This window comes from Pomacea canaliculata, linkage group LG9 (genome assembly GCF_003073045.1).
Source record: "Pomacea canaliculata isolate SZHN2017 linkage group LG9, ASM307304v1, whole genome shotgun sequence".
NCBI lineage: Eukaryota > Metazoa > Mollusca > Gastropoda > Architaenioglossa > Ampullariidae > Pomacea > Pomacea canaliculata.
In genome coordinates, this window is record NC_037598.1 from 12,200,188 (window position 1) to 12,226,185 (window position 25,998).

A 25,998-nucleotide genomic window follows, 5' to 3' on the forward strand; every position below is an offset into this window, starting at 1 on the left:
ATGCAGTCAGACCACGGACGTTTATCAGTGCGTATATCTCACGGAGATGTACATCCGTGGTCTGAGCCTAGCAGCTTACTATAGGCGATAAGGATAATCGTAGCCTAGCCAGGATTATACAATGTCGCCAATAGAACTGTGTGCTTCGCCCCAGGGAGCCAGCAGCAAGGAGCGATAGCCAACAGACAAAGGGTAAACCCTGTTCGACCCCAGCGACCCAAGACAGAGCTTGCCGCCCGCCATTGTCGAGCTACTACGACAGGTGACGTCACTTTGGTTTCACACCAGTGATTCAAGCCGGTGTGATTACCCGTGTGTCACAAACCACAGGCTAACGGTAGTGAAACTAGATCTTCACATGCCTGGGATATTCCACATACCCGACAGCATGACAGCTCGTCACATGCAGACGTCCCACCCACCACATGTGCGCAGTCAAGCGATGAAGGGAACGTAAGTGAGCATGCGCACTGCTGGTACGCCGAGCCCATCTGTGCGAAGCAGTGCTCACTCGCATCCCACCTTTAGCAAAAGAACCTGGAGACAGGAACTTGACTCACATCGTCGGGAGTGGCCACCGCATGTCTCTAATCACTCATGAAATGACATGATCAACGTGGGCCCAACTCTAGGTCGGGTCACGGGGTGTGGCCCGCCAGACCTATCTTGCGTCATTTTATCAGGTGAAACGAACGTTAAGCGGTGACTATGACAACAATGGCGATGCAAGTAACTTGCAGAGCATAGCGGAAGCTGGTTATATTTATATACCTACAAAGTAGATTCCTCTAGTTTATACTCAGACTTGGCTACTTGTGTCGACGACTGGATACCTTTGGTCATTTAGTGGAAAAGTTGAGTCTTGTAGCTGCAACAGACTTCCCCCCAAACGACAAAGCGTTTGTTTCTCCTGCTGTGAAATTATCTAAAGACACTAGACAACTGTCGGATGGTTTTGGTCTGTTTGTTAAAAAAGAAATTGTGCAATATGTGCTGAAAATAATGATTGCAGTGCGTATTACCAAAACTAAACTTCAGATTAAGAACGAAATAATATTGCAAAGTGTATATATCCCTCCCCCCAAAACAAAAAAAAACCAAAAAAACACAACAACAAAAAACAAACAAACAACAAACCCTCCATACTATAAAGCAGGGTTGGGCAATTAATTTTCTTAAGGGGCCGCATGAGATGGTTTTAGAGGGCCGGACTAATATAGTTAACTCAGTTTTACCCAATACTGTATATATAGTATATAGATACTGGCGAGCGGGCCAGCGGGCGGGCCGGATGCGGCCCGCGGGCCGCCCCTTACCCAGGTCTGCTATAGAGGTATGGGTATCATAAGTAGCATCTCGATGTTGGAGATCGTGAAACTGTGCGGTAACTGCCGTTCTGATATGCTTGATGCCTGTAACCCACCAACCGCCAGGGAAAATGCTTTTTCAGACGACGAACCCTTCGGAGATAAAGTCGAGATTCCTGGCAGCAGTGACGAAATCTCATTGTCTGTAGGTCGCTCCTCAGACGATCATGCTATTTATCTCTTTGATTCCTACCTTCATCTAGTCTAATAAGTATGATTTGTTCGTAGCTAATGGTATACGTGATAGAACAATCTTTGGTTACAACAATATATTGATTACCCTCAGGCTACAGCATCATTGATTATTTATCTACTAAGGTGTCGAAAATGCAACACTTTTTAAAGGTAGTTTAGACTTATTAACTGTTACCGACAAGAGTGGCATGGAAAACTGTAGCACTCGGTGTTTATTTATCCTTCACTCAGAGCAGATACCTCTCTTTCTTAGTTCCTATCTCTCTGACCTCAATCATATAGGTTTCAGAGACACCTTTATCAAATGCAGATTAGGAATCACAAGCCTTAGGTGTCACAAACGTCAGTGTTTAAACCAATAACTCTCTTTTCTCTCTCTGCAATGTCCATTCTATTATTGTGAAGAAATCGAACTTCATTTTTATACTTGTTTGCCCCACGTATACTGTTTGTAATCTACCTTTTATATTTTATACTCAAGAGTACTAGTATTGTGATGTCATCTTTTGAGGGTGTAGTAACGAAGTGAATGTAGGTCGTTTCCTCAGGGAAAAAATGGAAAAACATCTTATTTTCATAGTAACAATGCGATACACAGACCCTCGTGTTTCTTTATCCCAGGGCATCTTTGCCACTGTTTGATAACTACGGCTCTAGGGGTAAAACAACATCTGCATAGTTTGGACATCGCTTTATAACTTGGGAAACAAGACGCTTGTCCTTAAGTTTCCCATGTTGCTCGGGGCAACGACGTAACCTCACTTCACAACTACTGCACCTTGACATGGGCCGAGGGCTTAATGAAATTCATTGACATCGCTGTATTCTCTCCTTTTTCTTCTCCTTCACCCTCACTCACGTCATTTTCTTTAAGTTTTACCACATGTAAAAACAAACTTGTTTTGTTGTTGACAATTAATAATACTGACTCTGACGTATTATTAAATATGCACTTAAATATGTACTGGTCTTTGCTGCTCGCATCTCCCCCTACCCCAGCACCTCTAATTGCTCCCCTTCAGTGAGAAGGGGTCTATTCGACAACAACAAAGTTTGGGTTTGATATATCGACTTTACGTAGATGGGAGTTATAGTTAAAAAGAACAAGTCTAAACACATTCGACTGTAATGTTCACCTCAAGAACTAAGTGGTGTGAGGACGTGATTGCTCTTAGACTACTACCTCATGCTAAATGTGCATGGTTTATGAGATGGATTGTAAAAGGAAATGGATGCCTTTGTGGCATGCTTATGATTCACGCACATGAGTGGAGTACACTTTAATGCAGCTCTTATCTCGTTTTTCTTACAAAAAGCCACACGCGCACACACACGCCTAAGTCCTTTTATATTACAGCTTTCCTTGAAGACTTCCCGAAACGATGGGAATCATCCGCAACGCCACATTATGTCACGAAATGAAAGGTTTCTACTGTAGTGTCAGCAAAAGTCCATATCAGTGGCAATCAGCTATAGTGACTTCCGAGCTGAAAGACTGAAGTGTCATGACCCAGCCAGCGACAACAGATCTGATCAGCATGACCCAGAGACACCACTGGCTCTCATCTGGTCAGTCAGCATGTAGGCCTCCAACTGGAGGTAGAAAGTAAACTAAGCTACAACACACTCACAACAACGATTCAACAGGGGAACTGTCTGATGCTCGAATGTTGTCTTTACATTCATCTCTCACTTGCTGTGCTGATGGTGAAGGATAACCTACTTCTTGGATCTTGGAGCAGATGGCTTCTGGCAGTGGTATCAGGCGAAATGGACTCCTTTGAGCACTCGCTTGCTTCTCTGTCATTAAACAGACCTTAAAATCCCTAATCCATGACTAAAGGCAGTCACAATGCGATGTGAGGTACACATTTTGTACGTTGCTGTCCTACTAAGGGAGCCTACACCCTTTGACCACTCTGTTCGTGCGCTACACCATTGGTGTCAGAGCCCGGATGTTAAGATGAGCAGGGCGGCCATATTGTCCGAGCAGCTGGAAGTCGCTGGTTGTAAGTCCTTATTGCCGAAACCTTCTTGGCAATGTTCAGAGCTTGTTTGCGCACCAGAACACAATTTTCTTGCCCCTGATTGAGGAATGGTAAGTTTTATCATTTGTTTTCTTTCATTTTATTGACTTAACAGATGTTTACTGTCCGTAAGTTGAATTGGAGATTGCCGGAAGGTGTCCAGAATTTCAATGCTGGGCGAAGATGCCAACACAGAAAGAGTACCATTAAGATTGTTTGACATCAAACCATAATTTTGAATAGGGAAATCGTTCGTCTCGTTGAAGCCAAGGATTCTGGCACCAGCGATAAGCGGAAATGCAAGTTAAACGATCATTAATGCAGGCGTTCCATGACCTACTTTCTGATTCATTGTTAAAGTGGGTTGACGGAGATTCAAAAGTTAGACGAAACTAATGAAATCTTAGGCAACAGGCGTTAATAGTTGACAACCGAGTGCTGCGATCAGCCGGAATTCACGATTAGTTATTGTTTTCTGTAATGTTTTGGGCTTGTCTTTTTAGTTGGCATAAGCAAGGGATCAGATACCAACAGGACGTTGTTGACACGTAGTTGTTAAATTACTTGTAACATTATTTACCAAATTTCATATGAATTTAAATGCGCAGACATTATGTTCTTGTAGTTAAATGAATATTCTGCTTTCAAAGAGTAATTTCAACGGGAATCTCTTTGCAAGACTTGTTGTTTATTGAGATTTGAAAGAAATATCACCTTCTGCCCTTGCTTTTGTTTCTAGTCATAACTATGCGACAGGTTTCACAAAGTGTAATTTATTTACTATTAGTATAAAGATCATCATCTTGGATTCTGGGATGTTAAGATTTAGTAATGTGGACATATGCCACAGTTATACAAATTTTAGGATATTTGGAGATTTTGGGTGTGATAATGCTAGCTTCCTTGTTGGCACAGATAAATGTCAACTCAACATTTTTATGTGGTTAGAGTGACAGCTTGTGAGTGAGATTTCTGTAAATGGTGATCTGTAATGTGTTTTAAGGATCATGATCAGAACTTAATTGTAACATGTCTCATTGACATTAAAGTATATTTAAGGATATGAATTGCCTATTGACTGTTGGTTTACATCATCAATCTGCTTGATTCTTTGATGATACTTTACTATTAATATATAAAATATTAGCAAGTGGTTGTGTAAAAGGAGATTTAAGTATATAAAGTATAAATAAATGCATTTTACTGTCTTTCTTTACAAGGCAATAGTTTTAGAGATAGGTTGTCTCCAAAATTGCTTTAAACACATAAGCAGGACATCACAAAAGTGATGGTTTTTTGGTTAAGTCATATGCCACATTCCACTACCATTACTATTTGAAAGTTTGAGAATTGATGAACTATGTTAGGTTAAAGTCACATTTTGGACTTAACACTGTCAGATGTACATTGCAATATACTGATCTCTTTTCACATATAGTTAAATCAGTGATTTGTAGAATTAACAAGACCCAATATACTAATAACCATATTGAGTTTTGAAAGTCATTCAGAATACTATAAATGCCAAGATCATGTATCAGTTAATGGATGTGTCACACAGTTACATGTTTATCGGAATTTATGCATGGAAGTTTTCTTCCCACCTTAATGGATTATTTATTTTATTTTTTGCTGTCACATATGTATAGGAAGTTTTATGTTTAAATTTATTAGAATGTTGATTTATTTGTAGACTGAAAACTCAAAAAGTGTGCAAAAGAAGGCACCTTGAAAAGAGATCTGATGTCTAGTGTGCTTAGAAAAAGACGATGAATACCTTGTCATTGCTAATGTTTTGCTCAGCACAGTGAGAATAGACCTGTTCCCAAATGGCTATCATTGTAGTTATCCCAGGTGACAGTTGCAGAGAATTTTCTTTTTGCAAATCGGCTTTTTAGAGAAACAAGAACAAAATTAGAAGTGGACATGTAACCAAGACTCCATCATTTGTAAAACATGCCCCAAAAAGAATGTAAATGTTTTTAATGAGTAAATTTAACCTAAACAACTTTATTTATTCACAAAGGCAATTCAAGATAGTGTTCATAATAGATGATTCATATACATGTTGAAACAATTTCTCTCTCTTGCACACATACTCCCAGCAACAGTAGATACAGGCTGCTTGTAGATCAAGATCAAGCTGCGTGTAGATCAAAGAAAACAATTATTAAAAAAATAATATGCACAATTATTTAGGCTTATTAGACTTGGATTAAAGGGGTTCTGTCATGACTGATTCTTGCATTTGATCACATTTTGTTTCCTCCAGTAGTTCTGTTGGTGATTCAATGTTTAAACTGAAGAAAAAGTATTTGGGTTTGTCAGTCAGTCATCACTTGACCGGCACCTGTTGTTGGGAGAGAGCACATAGGGCAGTTGGCAAGGCCCGCAGCTCTTGCCTATTATGGGCCATAGTCATTTCTTTCTTTGGTCACCGTGGTGTAGACTACACTTGGAGGATAGTATTTGACAAGGTGTCATCCCAGGTCTTATGGCCCAAAAAGACCATCTTATGTTGTTTGGCTGTTGAAAGGAGAGGTTCCTGGTGTCCTACAAGTGTGGCAGTCTTGTTTCATACAAAGCCATTGGTTTCTGTGTTCTATGTTTGAGATCTGGAGTAGTATTCTCAGGCATTTGTTCTAAATGCCTAGATTTGCCTTTCTGTTTCGGTGAGCAGAGTCCATGTGTCACCAGAGCTTTGTACAGCTTTTTGGTAGTGAACCTTATCTCATGGCTGTGGGTTTGGCCACATTTTGAAGAGTGTAATAAATTTGAAGCTTTGTTGCAGTGAGGTGGTAAAAGACTAAATAGATGGACAATTAGCATATTGTAGACATGAAGACGTTTTCAATTTTTGGCCATCTGTCAAATCAAAAGGTTACCCTGCCAGTGGTGCTGAATACAGACTTTGGCTGTAGATAGGGACTAGGTCAAAAGCAAGATCCTCTTAATGCAAAAGAATCAAATCTCATAGGTTGCATTTAACCTAGAGATCATTGTCTTGTCACTAATTCATAACTACAGTCAAAGGAAACTTACTGGAGATGCTTGAGGACAGGAAGGTGGAATAGTTTGTTATGCTCTTTTGTTCTTTGGCCTGTGAGACAGAGACAAATGTTGGGTTCTTTTCTACAAAGATTAGAAATCCAAAAGTTATAGATTTCTCATTTTCAAAGCAGCAACAGTTTTTAATAATCATATCCATTCAGGGTAGAGAATCATTTGTTGTCACCATTGTGAACATAAACTTTATAATAGATCAGGTCATGACATAAGAGTTGGCTGATATCATTTTCACAAATTTAATCGCTTGATCTTGGAGCTTACATCTTGTTTTGTGCACAATCTCATAAGCAAACTGTGGTATGAGATGGTTTTGAGTAATTTTATAATTCATGAGCAATTTAAGGCTTTTATGCATGTTGCATATTGGCGTTTGAATAAACATTCTTTCCATGTAATTATTTATTTTCAGCATTGTCAAGAGTGTAAAGCTTTTTACACTTATGCTTTTAAGATTTGTAAGTTTGACTTTAAGATTTTAACATCCAGTGTAAGAGCATATCAATGATTTGAACTTCTCAGAACTGGTATTTTGCTTTTTTTTTTAAATGCAGTTTTCAATACGGATTTGAACTACTGTTGAAGCTGATTCAAATACATTATTTCTATATTCATGCTATCTTTTGTTAAATTTGGACAGGTATGCTCCAAAAGACTACTCAATTTTTTCTTACCTTTTTTTTCAGAAAATTGAGAAACAGAAAACAGTGGTTCCAAAGGGGAGATGCAAACCATATCCTGCCAACCACAGCCCATTTCTGTGGCTGCCATCACCATGTACACCTGCTATTGTGATGGAGGTAAGTTGGAGAGAAGTGTGTATTTGTGAATTATCAGCAATCCTTTTGCTAGCTTCTTTAGAAGTCACTAAGAACATTTACTTCTTTATGAAAAGGAAAAGCCTATCATTGTCTGTGTAGTTTAGCTTCACATTTTCTTTCATACAAATAACCAGCTTTATTAATTCCAATTGTTAGTTATACTGCTGTCATAAAAGAGCTAATTTGTCTAAAAATTAAGAATAATGCATCAGCTGCAATAGATTAAAAAAATATACACATTTGCAGAACAATAACCACCATTGCCAGCCCATCTTTATAGCCACTTCATCATAAGTCAGGTTTAGCATACCTAGTCCACTTTTAGGTAGCAATAAAAATTGGGAAAGAAATCGCAAATCAAATAGTTTGCAAGAGGTACATATCTTGGATGAATAAGTTTGAAGGTCACAGATGTATGCATCTACATTATGTGCCAGTTCAAGAAAAGTCAGGACTGTCAGGGGGAAAAAAAATTCTTTTTAAGAGAAATGTAATGATTCTGCAGTGGTATGGTGGTGGTGCTGTGGATTAGATTTGTAATCAATAAACCCCAAAGGGAAGTTCAGATAAGGGATTTTGTTGCAGAAAAAACAGGCAGGGCAAGATCAAGGATGTAATATGGTGGCCAAATTCTTATGCACACACGCATACACACCATTGAAGTTTGAAGGGGAGGGGTTAAAAAAGCATGAAAGATCTTAATTTACTTATTTTTTGTTGTGGTGCTGTTATGTTAAGAAAGCTTTTTCTTTAGTGATATGATCTTGCAGGGTGAACTTCCAAACTTAAGGGCTGCCATCCAGGATGAAAGGCCAGTGGACTTGCCCACCTTTGTTTTTCCCAAGATGACACAACACAGTGGCAGCTTACCTGAAGTAAGTGCCTTACCAGTGCATCTGTAATATGTGTACCTGAACTACCTGTCTAATAATGGGTCTTTCTAATGGAGAAAATGCACTTAAAAAATTAAAATAATACTAGGTTACATGTTGATGTCAACTTATCAGTATCAAAAATGCTTTTACCCATATTTTGCTAAGCAAAAAAATTTAAAGTTATTTAAAACAGGTATTTCATAGATTTTATTTCAGGATCACCAGATCACCTCAGAAATTAGAAAAGCATGACATCTTAATGGTGTATTTTCAGTCCGTTAAACTTGTTTTGTTAAGATCATGAATAATGCACCATTTGATATTTGTGTAGACAGTAAAAACTGAATTTTCATTATTAGTTTTTGACATTTGATATAATTAAACATATCTGCTGTGGTTCGAGTTTGTTCTTGTGTTACAAACTATTATTGTTTGTTGATTTCAATTACTACCCCTTAAAATGATAGCTTAATTTGATTTATTGAGAATGCTAAGAGGAACAGATGGAGATAGTGGGCAAAAGCCAGTTTCTTGCTTGTCTTATTAGAGGATACTGTACTGAAGTTTTAAAAGGCTCATGCTGCAATGTAGAGTCATGCTTTCCAATATCTCGCAATGAAGATGCTGTTGATTTGTTAAATATGTGAACATTTATTCTTCCTCCAGGGAACTGGAGCACGAGAACTCCATCAGGTTATGCAGCAGTGTTGCTCCCGTTTGTCTCAGTGGACTTTAGAGTCAAGGACCACAACACCACGCGTTCTGGATTGGCTTAACAATAGCCCTCTCAGGCATCTCTCTATTAATGCAGTGCAGGTGGGTAGCATCTTGGAATTTTTTTTGTTTTTAAGCTTAATCATCAGTTATACATTTGACAACATGGCATTTATAAATATACGGTTATAAACACTGTAGGAAATTTAGAATATTTTATATTTTAGATTGATCACTTTCTGAGTTTTGCTACCACTTGTGCTAGACTTATTAATACAAATTCTTTTATGTTATTTATGCTATGATCGACAAAAACAACTTGCTCTGATGATGTGATTATTTTATTTATTGTAATTTTCTTTTGTTGGCTTCTTTTTAATTTGTAGTATTTAAAATAATAATTGGAGAGATCACAATTTAAACAGCTTCATTTTATGGGAACTTGCTTTCTTTTATATGCCCTTGCCTGCTGCATACATGTGTAAACTTAGCATAAGCTTTCTGTGTTAAGCATACAAAACACTGTTTCCACCTTAAATAAGCACCCTAATAAGTTTGATGTGTGTCATTATCGTGAAGTTTTGCTGTCTTGAACTTGCCACATTTTAAAGTTGTGGGATTCTGGAATTTTTGATTTATCAGTTTTTGTCACATTTTTGTTTCACCTTTTTTCCTGATGTGATTATGCAGTGTTTGAAATCACTGCAATATTATCATTCTGATAGTTACTTCACATGGTGCATTTTCATAAATGTGAAACAGTTGAAGATCGTGTAAAAGGCCACTTACTCAAAGGTCTGAAGGGTAATGGTGTAGGTGAAAGGACTATGGAGCATTGAAGTCAGTTTTATGTATCTTTGCAGAATCATGTTGTGGCCCAGCCTAAAAGAAAAGGTAAGCATCATAATAGACAGGTTTCATTGTGGTGCACTTATAATATATAAAAACTAAGCAAGCAAGTTTTTTTCCTTAGGAGCATTCCTTCCTCACCCCCCACCCCCTCCTGAAAAAAAAAAGAGTAAAAGAACTTTACCAGCTTTATTTACCAGCCCAACTCCTCAGCTGGTAATTTCAACTCCATATTTTGTTTTTCATTTATTGACCTGTCTTTTGAACCTAATGAAGTTTTGTACATGCTTGTTTTAGATTTTGGCCTGTCATACATGGAGATATATCTTTGCTATATGTGTGGTGCAGAATTTTCAAGCAAAGAAACACTGCAGAAACACCAAGTAGGTTGTACTTATCATTAAAATAAAATGACATATGGAACTTGGCATGCTTTATTATGACGTTCACCCAACACCATTTCCACATGATTTTCCAATCTTCATATAAATTTATAACTGAAGGACCTGCACAGATATGTAAAAATCAACTCCTCCAGTTGCAGTTCTGAAACTTTTTTTTAAAAACATTTAGTATGATAGTAATGAAGTTTTGGGTAAGCAGTTGAGGTATTATTTCAACATTAGCATGATGCTCCAAGTTGTTTACTTACAGATTCAGTGCAGCAGCAGCACACTTTCCCTCTCCATACCATCAACACCACCTATTTCAGAGGCGCCAAGCCCCGGACCACCAACTGTCAGCTCTGATGACACCACTTCTTTGGAGACCTCCTCCTGCTGCTGTGTATATTCTCAGCCACCACCAGTGTCATTCAACAACTTTGTGGCTGCACTGGATCTCGTGCCAGCCTCCCGTGCCAGGAAGATACGCTTGGCACGTCGGCGCAACACGGAATGCGAGACAATAGATTTGGAGGAGCCTCAGACATCCATCTCACCAACCACACCTCGCACCCCAAAATCGTTAATGTCTCAGCTCAGCAGAGATGCTAGCAACTGTAATGGCAGCGAAGGAGGACAGAGCCGTCGACGTCTATCTTACCTTGCCCAGATGCCAGACAAGACGGCAGAAAACAATGAAGAGGAGAGTGGCAGCGATGGAGAGAGCAGCAGCTCCAGCAGTGAAGAAGCTGAAGATCCCAAACTGCACAAGAAGTCCTTGCTGTCCATTGATGTCACATCAGGTTTGGGTCAGCGTGTTTTGAAGCACATGACTTCAGAGGCCCATGTTCCCATAATAGCTGATGTTGAGCAGTTCTGTCACACTCCAATCAAAGATATGTATCAGGATCGATTGCGAGCCCGCCAGCAGGTGTATCCTATAACTTACAAGCTGACACACAAACGCCTTCGCCAGCAACAACACTGTCATGTGTACAAGTTCACGCTGGAAGACAAAGTGGAGTTTATGGAAAAGATGAAGACTGGACTAGCCAGACGAAGCAGAGACCTGCTGCGGCACATTCGAAAGTGCTCGGTAGTCCTAAGACGCCTGTCACTAAAGACCCTATGCAAGTGGAAGCCTTCGCTAAATAAAATCTCAGTGTCTCTGAAGCCATTGACGATCAAAGAGATCGCATACTGGACCACTCCTAAAGTTTCTATGTTAGGTGAAATTTCACCAGCAGTATTCCCCGATGGACCCACAATTTTATTGACAGATATTGACCGTGTCCTGGGATTGCGGCGCAAGCTTGGTGAATCTTTAGGTGCTCGTAGGCTCTCAGCCAGCCATTGTGTGTCGGAAGTTGCAAATGCAGAGCTGCAGCAACAGAAACTGACTGTCTACAGAAGCCTTCTCTTAGATCTGTCTCATAGTGATTGTGAACAAGTAGAAACTATTGCTCAGTATAGGCAGCACTGCAGTTTGGTCAGGTCCAGTTCTACAAAAACCAAAGATAAGATGAGAGGTACACGGAAGGATCACTTTCCAGTTTTGTATTCTATGCTTAATAATTTGCCTCCGGAGAAGTCAAATAAAAATAGGCTTGCTTTCTCAGCACACTTGAAAAACCCTTTAAAGATTGAAATCCCATCATCATCTGGTGTAAAAGATTTAGTTTTGTCTTCAGGTGAAAATAGAAAAAACTGTGCATCAGACGACAGCTTCTCCATCCGAACTTCATCCTCTGATGAAGATTGTCCAGCTGCCTCTACTTGCTGTGTGCTGTGCACCAGGCGACAAAGCTGCGAGTGCACAGAGACCCAAACATCAGGAATGGGGTCAGCAGTGCCTCAGGTTCAGCTGTCGAAGAAAATGTCAAGAGACTTGGATACTTCGCATTTGTCTTCAGTCTCAGCATCTTCTTCCCATGATTTTTTGCAGGAGGGTCAAAGTATAGACACTAAGTCTGTTTTCATCTCAGCCAAAGGATTGCAATCTTCTGTTGTTCCAGAACATTCTGTGTCATCTTGTTCTTCTGCTGGTTCCCAGCTTCTTTCTTCGTCACAGGCTGCTAGTCATAATGATGTATCATGTAATATCTTAAGAGAAAGAGAGTCAGGAATTGTTGGTACTTCAGATGTGAGAGAGACAGGAGGTGAAAAATGTCCTCCATGCCCTGAGCAACTGAAGCTGGACTTCACTCTGCAGAGTGATCCAAGCCCAAAAGTAGATACACAGTTGGAACCAGCACAGACTTTTGCACGGAATCATATACAGAGGAAACCCAGCACAGCCACACGGAGTGGAGTGAAGAGCTATAGGCTAGAGATGCTGGATAAGAAAAAACGACGGGCTCAGGACTTGAGGAGAAATGGTATGAATCAGGCTAAGAACATTGTAAGTTACAGTAAATATGAAAGGTGTGGTGGTCAGCAGGCAAAATCACCAGACAGAAGGCACAGCAGCCGTAAAAGAAAGGTGGACAGTATTGCTAATGTCAGTGATAATCACAAAGAGAAAAATGTTGCTAAGAATAGAACATTGCGCAGTGGTAACTCTATTGCCAGCAGAATTCAGGGACTGGTGTTTGAAAAAGCAGTACCACGCACCTCTATGAGGCAAAAAAGACAGAAGGGGGCAGGTCTTTCTGGGAGAGAAAATGCTCTCACTGGTGATACACGAAGTGGCCTACGCTGTACTGCTACTAGTAGTAGGAGTGAGAGTTTTGCTGTTACTACAAGGACCTCGAGCAAAGGTTTTTCCAGCAGCTGCAGTGACAAGAACACAGAATCTGTGGTTAATTCAAAAAAATTGAATTCCTTGTTAGTGATACCAGAGATGGCAAAAAATATCTCAGAAGTAATGGCAGATCCATTACTTGACACTCCGAGAACCCAGTTAAATGGCAGTGGCTCTTCAGGCTCTGTGAAAATGCAAACCGATAATCCCTTCTTGCTGGGCAAAGAACAGGCAGTTTTGTTTTCTTCCACCATCAGGGCACAAGCTCGTAGACAGCTTGTGACCTCTGAGGAGCCGCACTTGGGGACTAAGAACAGGCTCGTGTCAGGAAACTTATCCAGAACATGTCCTTCTCACTGGGAATCAACGCCAAACAGTTTTTTTGGTACATCTTCACAGCTGACAGGTGTGCTAGGGTTTTTGTCATCTTCCTTAAATGCCACACAGTCCCAGGATCAGTCTAATCCCTCTTTGGCAAAACGAGAGGAAACTTTATCTTCCGAAACTTTAACCAAAGCGCATGTTTGTAAGCGTCTTTCACCCTTGCAAATGCTGTCTGTGCTAGAGTCTGCTAAAGAAGGAACAATGTCACCAAGCAGAAGGTTGTTAATGCAAAAAGGCAAGGGGAGAAGCCCTAGATCAAAGAAACCATTGCAGTCAAGCAGCAAGAAAACTGGTTACCTGTTGCGTGCCATGGACTCTAACAGTCATGTGAAAAAAATGCGTCTGGGATCATGCATGTAGATGTACTTGTGCTTTTACTACTGCATTGTGTGCAAGAGACTTATTTTGTTATTAGAAAAATAATCTTATATGTAATCATACCTGTATGCAGTAAGAAAGGATTTAACACAAGACTCCGACCAAGCTAGCTTTGTTCTGTTACAGTCTTTGTAAAGACATCTATAATTATGTTCACATGAGTGGTTGGTACCTCGGAACACATTAGCGTCTTTCATTGTGCTTTGTTTCACTGATCTTAAGACCTGAGTGATAGGAATTTGTGTTTAGACTGAAAAGATTGGGATGTTTCCAGACTTGCGTGCTAACATATTGTACATGCTCCTGAATGGTTTTGTGCATTTGAATGACATTTCCTTCTGCTACTGTTTATTTATCTTTCTGTTTGTTTGTTTGGTTTTTTGTATGATGTTGGGGAGGGAGGTGTAAAGAGGGAATCAGATGTGTTGCTGTTAGCATAATGTATAAGTATAAAGTAATTAACACGTCTCATGGATGACACAAACGGTTTTTAGAATAAACTTATCATAGTGCTCCATGCTAGATTTAGACAGGTACAAAATAAATTCATACCTGACTGAAGTGACAATTAACCCTCTTAGCACGATGGGCCATGATCATGGCTTTGCTGTAAAGTATGGGGGAGGCGATTTTACTTAAATTGTAAAGTTCACGTTTTCTCCTTTCCAAAAATAGATAGGTTTCTTGGTCTAATGTTTACCTCAGAGCAGCAACAATAAAAAACAAACTTCACTTACTGTTGTCTTTACAGTTTTCAGTTATAAGCCAGTCATTGTAATCTTATATTTTTATGTGGTGCTAAGAGGGTTAACTTACTGAAAGCTGCTTATTTGCTGTGTAATCTGACCACTGTCACTGTCATGTTTAAGTGCAGTGACTGAAGGTCATGCGATGACTTAATTACATGTAGGGCTCAGTCTAGTAATAGCACAGATATTATGATGGCCACTTTACAAAAGTACTGATGACACATTAATTACAAGGTCTTATAGCTGTTTGTTTTTTTTTTATTTGGTGAACTACAGTTACATTCCCCCTCCATCACATACCAATGTTTAGTAGATCTCTACATCATAATAACAAATAGGTTGTAGGAAGATTGAAAAGTAGAGAATAGCAGTAATCCAGAGGACAATACATAAGCAGATGTGAGCTTTTTCTTGGTGAAAACTGACAGGAAGGGTCAAACGTGACTGACCTTACAAAGCTCAAGGAAGGTAGGCTTGCAGACTGCATTGACATCAGATTCATGAGACTGATGCATCAGTGATAAACATCAAGACTCCCAATAGGCTGGGGGAAAAAAAAAAAAACTCAGAGAAAGCAAAAGCAATAGAGGATGGCACTTAGTTTATTTGCAGAGGCTGGTGGAATGACCTCAGGTTCGTGGTCGTTATTTTTAGTTGGCAGACATCCAGCTTTCACAGAATCTACTGTTGTGTGTGCCTGATGGTGCCCAGAAATGAGGCCAGGCACTAGCAGCTGTGTATCCTCAGCATACGTGTGAAACTGTAGGCCCTGAGGGTGGATGGCAGGACCAAGTGGTTGGATGTACACAGGATAAATGATGCCTTAGAACAAACCCTTGAGGCACCCATTCAAAAGACCAGGCAAAGATGTGATACCTTCAGCTATCACAGACTGGGTGCAGTCGGCCTAGTAGGACCAGAACCTGTTTCCAACAAGTATCAGAGCGACTGAAAGTCTAATAGGCAGCAACAATCATGTAATTGTAAATGCTAATGGTTTACCGTTCTTTTGTGTTGGTTATAATTAGCAGCAGATATTTTAATGTTTGAATAGGAATTTCATTTTTCTGCGTATTGTCATTGGGGCTGTGAATTCTGGCTCTTTATTGTTTTTATAAATGTGGGTATTATTAATGTTGTTAATTGCAGGTCAGTTGGCACATTTTTGTTATTAGGTTGAGACTAAAGTTTCTTCTTGTGCTTCATCTCATCTCAAACACATTCAAAAGTATTCGTGATTTTGTGCTGGAAGAGTCCTATGTAGAAAATAAAGGGAACGTGTACATAGGTTTATCTGAGTTGCAGGTGATCACCATTAATTAAACGTTAATAGGAATTTGTTGTTTTAGACCCTACCTAGTGTGCTTGTAGGAGATTAGGAGATGAGAGGCCTTTTCATCAAAGGAACTAAACTATCCTGATTTAATGGGGTGGGTGAGTGGGTAGAAACATACAAATAAATGTAAATTGTGATGAATTCATCTCAAGTGACATAAGACTTGCATTGACAATTGTCGCTCATATGGACATGGAGCATTGTGAAGTCTTAAGGCCAGGCTTATATGTTCTGTTTTCCAGTAGTGACAGATCGAAGTAGATTGAGTAGACTGAAACCCTTTAAAAGTACACATCTGTCAGTGTAGTACACTGGACTTTCATTTGAGTTGATCTTAATGTAACACACTTTGAAAAAAAATGACAGGATGCAGCTCCTCTTATGGCCTACAGAAAGTACAAAGAAATTAGATATTTGGCAACATCTATAATATTTATGTACTTAAATTTGTTTCTCAAATATTTTGGTGGAGTGGATGCTGGATTTATTATGACTATGTGATGCACAGTTTAAAATTTTTGCAATGTTCCTTTTTCAGATTTTATGACATATTGGCTTGAGACACAAATATGTTGTACATACTTTGCCTCCCCCTCAAAAGATTTTTATGTATAGGAGGCTTCTTAATTTTACGAAAATCATAAAGGAAAATGTCTCAAGCTTTGTAAATTTTCCAAATGAATCTTCATATCTGAATGTCAACATACATGACTGTAATTCATACGTAGAATGTTTGCAATGTATAAACTTACGTTTTAATGAAGCAAATTTTAAGTGTCACATTTTGGACCTATATTTTTTTATTTTGACCTGTGGAATTTGTTTTTAAAAAAAGCTCAGAAAGGTGTGCACACATGCCGTCAGTCTTGAAGTACTCCAAACATTAGCTGGAAATTGAAATAACAGTTTTAAAAATACCCCAAAAAACTGTGAATTTAAATATGTACTGTTTAAAATTCTGTGATCTTTTCATGCATTTTAAATTCATGTTGGCCTCTTTAGTTGGTTTTCTTTCCATGCTTAACTTAATTTATTGGTCTCCTCTAACTTTTAAATATGTTTTTTGAATAGTTTGGTTTATTCCTTGAATATGTATAATGAAGGTTTAATGTTGAAAGTTTATTTTTAAAAACTGAGCTTTTCCTCCTGGTTATATATTTATATGATGGGCTCTATGATCATATAGCGGTCCGGTGGTGCAAGGGTTAGCGCCTGTCACCAATACAGTGAAGGTTGACTGCCCAGAGTTCATTTCTTGTCTCGGGCACGCTGTTCTTTCTCTGCACGTGACATCTGTTTACAGGGCTGGCTGCCTTGCCTTAGTTGCTGGCACAGCGTAAAACACCAATCCCCCCCCCACCCTCTCTAAGATCATATGACTTTGACTAACAATCAGGCACAATTGTAGATTTCAGCTTTTTTTTTTTCAGTGGCAGAAGGGCAGGGAAAACTATATAGGCTGGGAGTTTAAAAAAATCAGTAAATTTCTACAGTCTAAGATTAGTGAGTATGCATAATATGAAGGGATTTCTTAAGATTAGTAATCAAAGGTATTGCTAGAAATACAGAAGTGGCTTTCTAGTTTTATTGCAGTCTCCTCAGGCCGGAGCAAGGTTGCCTTTCACTTATTTTTTTTTTTTTTCTATATTTGAAAATGCTGTTTAATTTCTGGTCACCTGTCTTGAGGTACTTCTAGTTTGTTTTTTTTTTGAATTAAAAAAAATATTGTGAAATAACTTATTACAAATTTAAAATGCCGAGAAATCACAGGAGCATCATATGGTTAAGTGGTAGTTATGTGATATAAAGTAAATATTTCATATTTAAGCAACAGTTTTGTGACAGATCAAGTTGAAAGTTTGTTCTGCATTTTTTTAAGCTGTTGATGTTAAAAGAATGTTAGATTTAACACTGAAGCATGGGACATGTTTGAAGAAATTATTTTGAATATTGCTTTATAGAAAAGGAGTGTCTTTCATGATGCAAGTGACTCATTGGAGAGAAAAAAAAAAGCTTAATTTGAAATTGCAAGTCTTTCATGTAGTGTCAAAGTACATTTTTCCCAAATATTGTACACTGTCTGCTTATCCAAGCTATTGTTGGAAGAATATTGCATTAAATGTGCCTAAAAATTTTTGTGGTATTTGTTTTTTTCAGAGTATAAAACAGCCACTAAAATTAAGAAAATAATGTATCTTTGGTTGCCAGTCATGTCTCAGTAAAGATTTTATAAACAGGCTGAGTTCACTCGCTTGCCTGCCATGTTTGCGCAACAGTATTTGATGTCGAGACAGAGACTGCTCTGATTGAATTCTTTTTATGCAACACATGTGAAAAATGTTAAAAATGTGTTGTGCAGGGCAGAACAAGTAATAAGCAGCTTGTGTGGGTGTTCTCTTGCTTCTGCTGGGTTTGGCGATGGCATACACACCTCGGAAAACCTTGATTGCTACATTAGTTTTCTCCCTTTACACAAGCGCCTATGTGATGCAGGCCTATTGAAAATGGTTTGGCTGCAAATTCAGTGTAATCACCATGCTGTCGCCTATATTTCAGGATTTAGACCTGCAGTTATCATTAAAAGACTTGCATGAGCATTTGTGTTTTCTTTTGAATACATTCAGATCCCAGGCAAAACAGACTGTGTCAAACCTGTTATACCTAGAATCAAGATACCAATGCTCATGTTCAGCTCACAGCTAGTTTTTGTTTGGCATGACAGCTAATCACATGTTTAGCCCATTGATCTAAGCATTGTTTCAGAACATTTTGTTGTTAAAGCATGAGCTACTCAGAAATTTATTTCTTGCAAATCGAATAAAATGGTCAGCATAGATCTTGCTGTAGAAACCTTTTGGGGAAGGTAGAAATAATTTTTTAAAAAACCCCTTTTGCTGGTGAATATGCTGGGCTCAGATTTAATAGCTTGGTATATTGTTTTAGTTGCTCAATAGGCTTAAGACACCAAACGCCAACTGCTTTTTGCTTATGCTGCCTTATATATAGCTCATGGTGAGAATTGAAAATGAATTCACAGGAGTTATTCAGATAATCATTTCTAAAACAAAGTTTTAACAATTCACAACTTATTTCAAATATGACATATTTTTAATATAAAATATCAAAAAAAAAAGTTTTCCCATCTACCATTGTCACAATGCTGATGAATGCAATAATGTATAAAAATGTGCTCATTCTGATTGATGGGTTATGTTATCCTATGTATTTTGCTTGAACTTGATTAATAAATTGTCTTTCACATGTAGGCATTGTTCAAACTGACTTGATATGGGTTAAAATCCATTTGAAACATCCTGTCCAACCTGGAACTTAAAAACTTTAACCCAGCATCCGATATGGATTTCATGGAGATTATTTCAAAATCTGATTTTCCTACTATAACGTCCTATCAAACATGCCTTAAAGAGTAAAGCTATTAAATTGTAGTTCGTGGGCCCTAGTTGTTAATGCTTCTTATACTTCACCATATACGTGAATGCATTTGTGTAAACTGCCTTCCACTATGTCCAGCTTTTGTGGGAGCCATTCTTTTACAGTGCATTCTCTTCTCTTTCAATTCCTTGTGCCCCAATCGTACTAATCCCAGACTGAAAAAAAAGATTGCATAAATTATGCAGAGCTATTCTCATTTTGTCTTCTTAGAAGGAAAATAACACAATATATAAATGCAGATTTATTGTCATCAAAGAAAAATCTTGAGTTTTCTTTTCACTTTCATCCATCTACCAGCATGCATGATTACACAGTCTTGCCACATGCTGTTACTTTGTTCTGCTACGCATTCAAGGGCACACATGTGGAGGGTGGGGCAGCAATACAGGAGTTGCATGTGTGAATAAAGTGAGGAGGATGCGAATAAAGCTGCTGCTTCTTGTAGTAGTATGCTGACAGCATCGTTAGTGGCCAAGATGACAGCAGTGGAAGTATGAAGTGCAGAAAAAGCAGCACGCTGCTATTGGCGGAGCCCTGCGTGTAAAGCTGGCTATTCTGTTGAGCACCCAGCAACTTTGATGCCTGTGGTCTTCTGTAGCATGAGATGGGCAACAGGAGAGCTTCCTGACCTTACCCGTTCAGCCTTACGGATGAGACTAAGCCAAAGCTCACACTGCTGTTGTTCATATCACATGAAAAACAGAAAGTTTAATAACACAACTTTTTTTTTTTTTTTTTTGATTTGTTCTGCTGTCTCCACCTGCACCACAAATTCTAAGGCCCAGGTAAAGAGATTAACTACTTTTGGCAATGCCTGTACAGAGAATTTTGAGGCTGTCTGTACAATTCAATAACGTTACCCTCCACATCCCAGCTTTTCTAGCCCAAGTAGTATTTTCCCTGCATACTAGACACAGCTTACAAACCTCCGCTATACTGTAACCAGTTGCCATTCCCAGCCAACACCTGTCCAGAAACCAAAAAGCAAGGGCTGAGGATGGATGGCAAATGGACTGACAGGACCAATGAGCAACATTTGTTTACTGTACAATTGTCTTGTAGCCATTGCCAAAAATTTGACCCTAATTTATGTTCAAATCAGGATATTAATTTTTATACAAAATAAGGATACACAAACACTGCATTGAACAAAAGAAAAAAAGCTCATGCACTTTGTCAGATCTTAACTGACTCTTGCACATTTGCTTCATGCCTTTTTTTTCTCCTACCTAATACCACATCGTGGTGAATGTCAACAGTTCTTCTGGCTTGAAAAGAAATAGCAAATAATGTAATTCACATAGGATGGAGAAAATCTTGGGGGCAACCAAATGCTGTGCACATTTACATTACATGACCTTTTTAATAATTAGGAACAAAATGTTTGCCATAAGCAACTGATGAGGTGTTTGTGTCTTTCTTGGCATCTTAATGGTACACCACACTATCATTGCCTGATTCACAGAGTATTAAGAACATTGCTGGAAATTTTGACGGAAAGAATTTTATGAGCTTCATGTCTGGTCAGGTGGGGAGAGAAGAACCCATCCCACCTATTGTCTCCCTGAGGACAACTAACATGCTATTAAAAAAAAAAGCCCTCTAAGGGCAGCAGACCAGCAACTGAAGTTCAACAGAAGCATGTTATTGTCCTCAGCTTGTCCTAACTGCATCAACTTCATGTCAAGTGAATGGACACAATCTGTGTCCTCATCACAAATGCTGAGATGATGCAATCCAACTCGGAAAGAAATCTTGGCTGACACAACATTCAGCAGATGCCAAGATCCTGCACTGCCTACAAAAAGATCTGTCGCACTAGATGTGCAGTCAGTGCTGTTTGCTTCAACAGACCTTTTCTTACCTAGTTCAACACAGAGCTGACTGGAGTAGGAGGCACACGAGGCAGTGGCACCCAGGACAAACATGGGTAGCCAATCAAGACCATACAAGTCACCCTTGAAATCTGAACCCGCAGATACAGCTGAAGTAGTGACCTATAGCTTTGGTACAGTCTCTACAGGCTGACCAGGCCCTGAGGAAGATGTCGGTGGGTCTGGCTTTGTTGGTTTCTTCATCACTGGTGGTTTCACCTTCACTGGGACTCTAGGCTTCTGAGCAACAGGTGGGGGTGTAGGGGTTGTACCTGACGGACCAGTTTTTGTGGTGTGGAGGCCACTGCCTGGACTCCCCCCATCGCCCAGTACACCACCTGCGATACCACCACTGGTGAGGCTGATGATGAACTCTGCTTGCTGTCGTATTTGATGCACACTTGGCATGCTGGCTTGTTGGCTGCGCTTGAACGCAGAGGAGCCGAAGGTAGACATGTGGACCTGAGACGAGCTCAGGTCCCCAGGCTCACTGGAAATACTCAGGCGGTTGGCAGGTGATGTGTTGCGCTGAAACTGAGATGTGGGCAGTGCACCAGTTGCAGGTATGGCCACTGTTGTGGAAGAAGTCATCATAGGGCCACTGGCTTTTTTCAGCGTGCCCTGGTTCGACTTTGCAAAGGTCTCTGCAGCTGTTGTGGGACTGTCAGGCTCGCTTGAGTCATGGGATGGGGGAGTATTTGAGCCTTCAGGTAGGTCTAGCACCAGGTCTGGTGTGTGCTTGGGTGTCTGCTTCAGTTTGACAAGAGGCAGACTCATGCGCTTGTCAGACTTCTGCTGCATCTCCAGTGACTTCAGGCCAGCCATGACCTCCTCGAGGGCATGGTCAATGTCCAGAGAGAGTTCATCTGCCCCGCTCTCTGATGTGATTGACGTGGACATGGAAGAGTCAACTAATGAGGAAGGGCTTGATACTGCTGAACTCGATTGAAGCTGTTCATGATCCTCTTGGATGGGAGACAAGTCACTACCACTTGACACACTTGAAGTCATGTCACGAGATCCCACAGTATTGCTTGAGGAGGTTGAGAGGGGAGTAGGATCGGGGGATTCCACTCCTATAATATCTGTTTCTCGGATGACAATATTCGGCTGGGAGGCTGAAGTCGATTTGTCAGATGCCTCCAAGCCAGAATCACTGCTAACCTGACGCGTAACGCCCTTTGCAGGCAAAGACTGTGTGGAGCTGGTTTTATCCTCACCGGCCTGATGACGAGCATCTTCACGCCTGAAACAAAGCAAATCAATAAATCTAGAATGAATAAAGAGTGCAAGTAAGGCATCTGCCAACCAGGACTTTCTACAGATATACCTCAAGCACCGCAGCCATTTTCTTCTTGAAAAAAAAGACAATTCAAGTTTTCCTGCATTTAGCAAGATTTCTAGCTCCATGTAAAATGGCTGCATAAGTTGTAGTATTTGTGTACACATATTCTTTGGGTGGGATGGTGTGTAGACACAGGCATGCACATGAAAACACAAACACACACAGACAAAATATGTACACTCACTGTGTTGTCTTGACAGCAATATACTTGTCTGGAATAAGTCCCTCCTGGCCATGGCAGCAGCCCTCCCACCAGTCGTGAGACACCTGCGTGTAGAGAATCAAGACCTCTCCTTTCTTGAAGGAAAGTTCTCGGCCTGATCGGCCCTCATAATCATGCAGAGCTGTTGCTTCTTTTACTTCTGGTTCTGTTATAAAAAAAGTAGGCAAGTTGAGATCATTACAAACTTTCTTAAAAGCTTTTCATCATACTGAGTACATCTTAAGAAAACATAACTGCTTATAAAAAGAAATAAACTTCTTCCACAAATTAAACACCAAGAGAACGTCCTCAAGGTCTGAAAGGCAATCTCTCAGAACAGAATAACAGTTTTCAGACGGAACATATAGATCTTGTACCAAGATTGTTCTTTAACAAGTTGGTGTATTAAGTTTCCAGAAAGCACACATGAAAAGAATATATTTGAATATAATCTAGGTCACACACTCTTTTTCACCACAAATTAGTGACTGATCCCACTCTACAAAACTGTTGATGAAATCTAAAATAGAGAAAAGACTTGCTATCTGCATCTGGTTCTGGAAATGGATAATCTGTACCTTTTATAGCAAACTTTCCGACCTTTGATATCTTAAACTCTGTAGATAAGGGAAACAACTACGTTAAGTAAGAACTTAAGGCCAAAGGCTGAAAAAATGTGACAAATTTAAACAAATGAGATTCAGGGTCAGAAGCTTAAGGATTATTGTTTTTTTTTATTTATAAAATATGCATATTGTAGAATACGTCTAATGAAGACTGGATAATAAAGAAAACAAACTGACGCAGCCATCCTTGCTGTGGATGAGAAGATAGAAATCAATGCTGCAAAGCAAGCAGCCCAATGGCTTCACATGCTGATGCAAACTGATGCAGCAAGTGCAAACACAGCAGCTATCTTTGCTGCAGCCACAACGTTCTACAGTAGAAACTCAACAATGCTGATAGGACTGGTTATCGAAGTCAAAATGCTGCCAAATCTTTTACATCAAATAAAGACCCTCCCACAAAAAAACCAGTTCCAAAAATATTTCATTTCAAAGTACACAAGAGTCTGTGTTAAAAGCAACAAGAAGCAAGTTGCATAAAAAGCATATACCCTACTCCCTTCACCACCATTGACAAGGGATAAGGCCTAGATGGCCCACCAGGCCTCAGATTAACGCAGTGGGCCTACCTTGAAATTACAGAGGTCATGGGACCTTTGGACAATCCTTATGAATGGAATAGTAGGGAGAATTACACAGTAAATAACCTGGGTCTGATGTTAAAGACCAACCAATGCTGGATACAAACTTATGCTTCAAACTGCTTGTAAAAGCACAACACTTATGATAGTCTTTGACTATACTCTAATAAGGCATTGTCATTTTCATTACTTTAAATCTCTGCATATTCACCCTCCCACCAAACCCTTTCTCTAGCATTCCCATCCAGATTATAATTATGTTGTGGTTTCTTTCTTAAAACCACAACCAATAGTGTAGGAGATATATATATACCAGATAATAACAAAACCATGCTTTTATGAAGTCTGAAAAATGTCAACCAACATAAAATTTTCTGCTTACAAAATCAATATCTTCATGCCAACATGTCACATTAAGCAACATTCTCAAAGAAAATTCCTGAGAGTAAATAAATAATTAAATGAAAACCACAGGTAATAAGCAACAGAATGCAACACTGTTTATTAGAAACCACTGGGAACACAACTTACAATTTCCTTGTAAATAAAAGCTCTGTAATCCAGGATAATGAGATACACTGACAAGAACACAATCAAGCATATTAAAAGATAGTGCAGCTGTGCTGTATGATACATTTCATATATGAAAGTTCTGTGCTATCTCATGTGATCTGAAGGGACAAGATAGCCAATTAAAAATGGATCACCTGGTGTAGAATTAGGGCAGTTCTAGGTGAAAGTACTATTCTAAAGTGGTGTAAGTGAAAAGGACTTGTAGTGAAGTGTCACAGAGTTGTAGGATACATCAATGGAAACCCCCACTCGCTTCCGTAGCTATACTGATGAGGATACAATGTTACAAAGGGCACGAGGAGAATAGGGTTAAAAGAAAACAAAGTTTCCTGACTTGTCCTGCATTCAAACTAGTGCTTCCACCAAGGTCTTATTCCCTCTCCATAATCCCCAGAAACTATAGAACTACCAGTGTTATCATTTGTTGGTTTCAATCTTTTGCTTTATTATAATGAGTCAAAAAATTATGTGAAAATAATCTCAGCATAATAAGTTTTATAAAATTATTTTTGGCAAAATCTTCCTTTGAAGAACATACCTTTGGCATCACTTGCACCCTAAAAGCAAAATACTCCAAACAATGTATATGAGGGTATCCGATCCCTTTTTCTCAACCATGGAAAGTCAAAATAAATCACCAGCTAACCACTCTACCTCCCACCCCTACATGTATCCAAGCTACTGATTCCATCTCGTTTAGAAGCAGACAAATGAACAAACAACAAATAAAGTACAACAGCTGTACTATAGACAAGGCAAAACAGGGCAGCAGGTCAAGAAATTCAAAGTGCATGCAGTTTTCTGCTTAACAGTGCATCAGCAGTTGTCAGACCTAAGCACATACATAATTAGGCTGCATGTATTGCAAGGCTGTGAGTTACCTCTGCTATAGCTACACAGACTACAAGACCCTCACACCCATGTATGGTGGGAACAGTGTCTTGCACAGACAAGTAAAGGTGACACAGACCAATGAGCAAATATGCACAATCTGGGTGTCTTACCAAATATAGAACCTGAAAAAAGGATTGCAACACCTCATATTGGCATATTCAAAGGTCTTGTTGGTTACATTCAGAGCACTATTTTGTGATATGTCAATACTGACTATATTATCCAAGTGTATATGTGTGTGCATGTGTGTGAGCCTGTATGTAGTTGTGTTATTTTCAAGCACCCATGCATTTACACATATCAATTTTGTCACATTTAGTATTTCTTTCGCTAGATAAATTAATGCCCCAGATGATAAAAGCAGGAGAGGGGAACCCTAACATTGAAACTTTTTACATGCCTCCCTCTTATAAGATATTGTTACAACTGAGTGCTTCAAATGCTTATGGACCAAATCATGAACAACTTTTTTAAATTTGTATTTCTCACAAATTGTCAGAAAGTATGGTACTGCATCTCCCGCCCCTACACATCATAAAAAAAAGAATTAACTCCTTGCAAAC

At 39.3% G+C, this 25,998-nt stretch overlaps 2 protein-coding genes across 9 annotated transcripts in view; one reads left to right on the forward strand and one right to left on the reverse strand.

The window, feature by feature from the left end:
- Window positions 1-3,506: 3,506 nt before the first annotated feature.
- On the forward strand, window positions 3,507-17,123 carry LOC112571955. The gene is made up of 7 exons (XM_025251380.1): window positions 3,507-3,660; window positions 7,342-7,455; window positions 8,247-8,351; window positions 9,018-9,167; window positions 9,929-9,959; window positions 10,212-10,297; window positions 10,569-17,123. Exons 1-7 carry the CDS (start codon window positions 3,658-3,660, stop codon window positions 13,782-13,784), a joined length of 3,705 nt encoding a protein of 1,234 aa, XP_025107165.1. The 5' UTR covers window positions 3,507-3,657; the 3' UTR covers window positions 13,785-17,123.
- Window positions 17,124-19,568: 2,445 nt separating this feature from the next.
- LOC112571956 (SLIT-ROBO Rho GTPase-activating protein 3-like) overlaps window positions 19,569-25,998 on the reverse strand; it is a 93,428-nt gene continuing 86,998 nt past the window's right edge. For 7 of the 8 annotated variants that reach the window (XM_025251385.1, XM_025251386.1, XM_025251384.1 and 4 more), the window contains exons 18-20: window positions 25,546-25,557; window positions 22,744-22,927; window positions 19,569-22,460 (exon numbers count right to left, since the gene is read on the reverse strand). In XM_025251385.1, the coding sequence (XP_025107170.1) occupies window positions 21,338-22,460; window positions 22,744-22,927; window positions 25,546-25,557 (1,319 nt within the window). In that variant the 3' untranslated portion in view covers window positions 19,569-21,337. The remainder of the gene's footprint in view (window positions 22,461-22,743; window positions 22,928-25,545; window positions 25,558-25,998) is intronic. The other variant, XM_025251382.1, reaches the window with a different exon arrangement.

Excerpts from the sequence above, each read along its gene's own strand:
- LOC112571955 (XM_025251380.1), top strand. Across the intron at positions 9,168-9,928 it reads TCTCTATTAATGCAGTGCAG|AATCATGTTGTGGCCCAGCC; the intron begins GTGGGTAGCATC and ends GTATCTTTGCAG. Across the intron at positions 10,298-10,568 it reads AAACACTGCAGAAACACCAA|ATTCAGTGCAGCAGCAGCAC; the intron begins GTAGGTTGTACT and ends GTTTACTTACAG.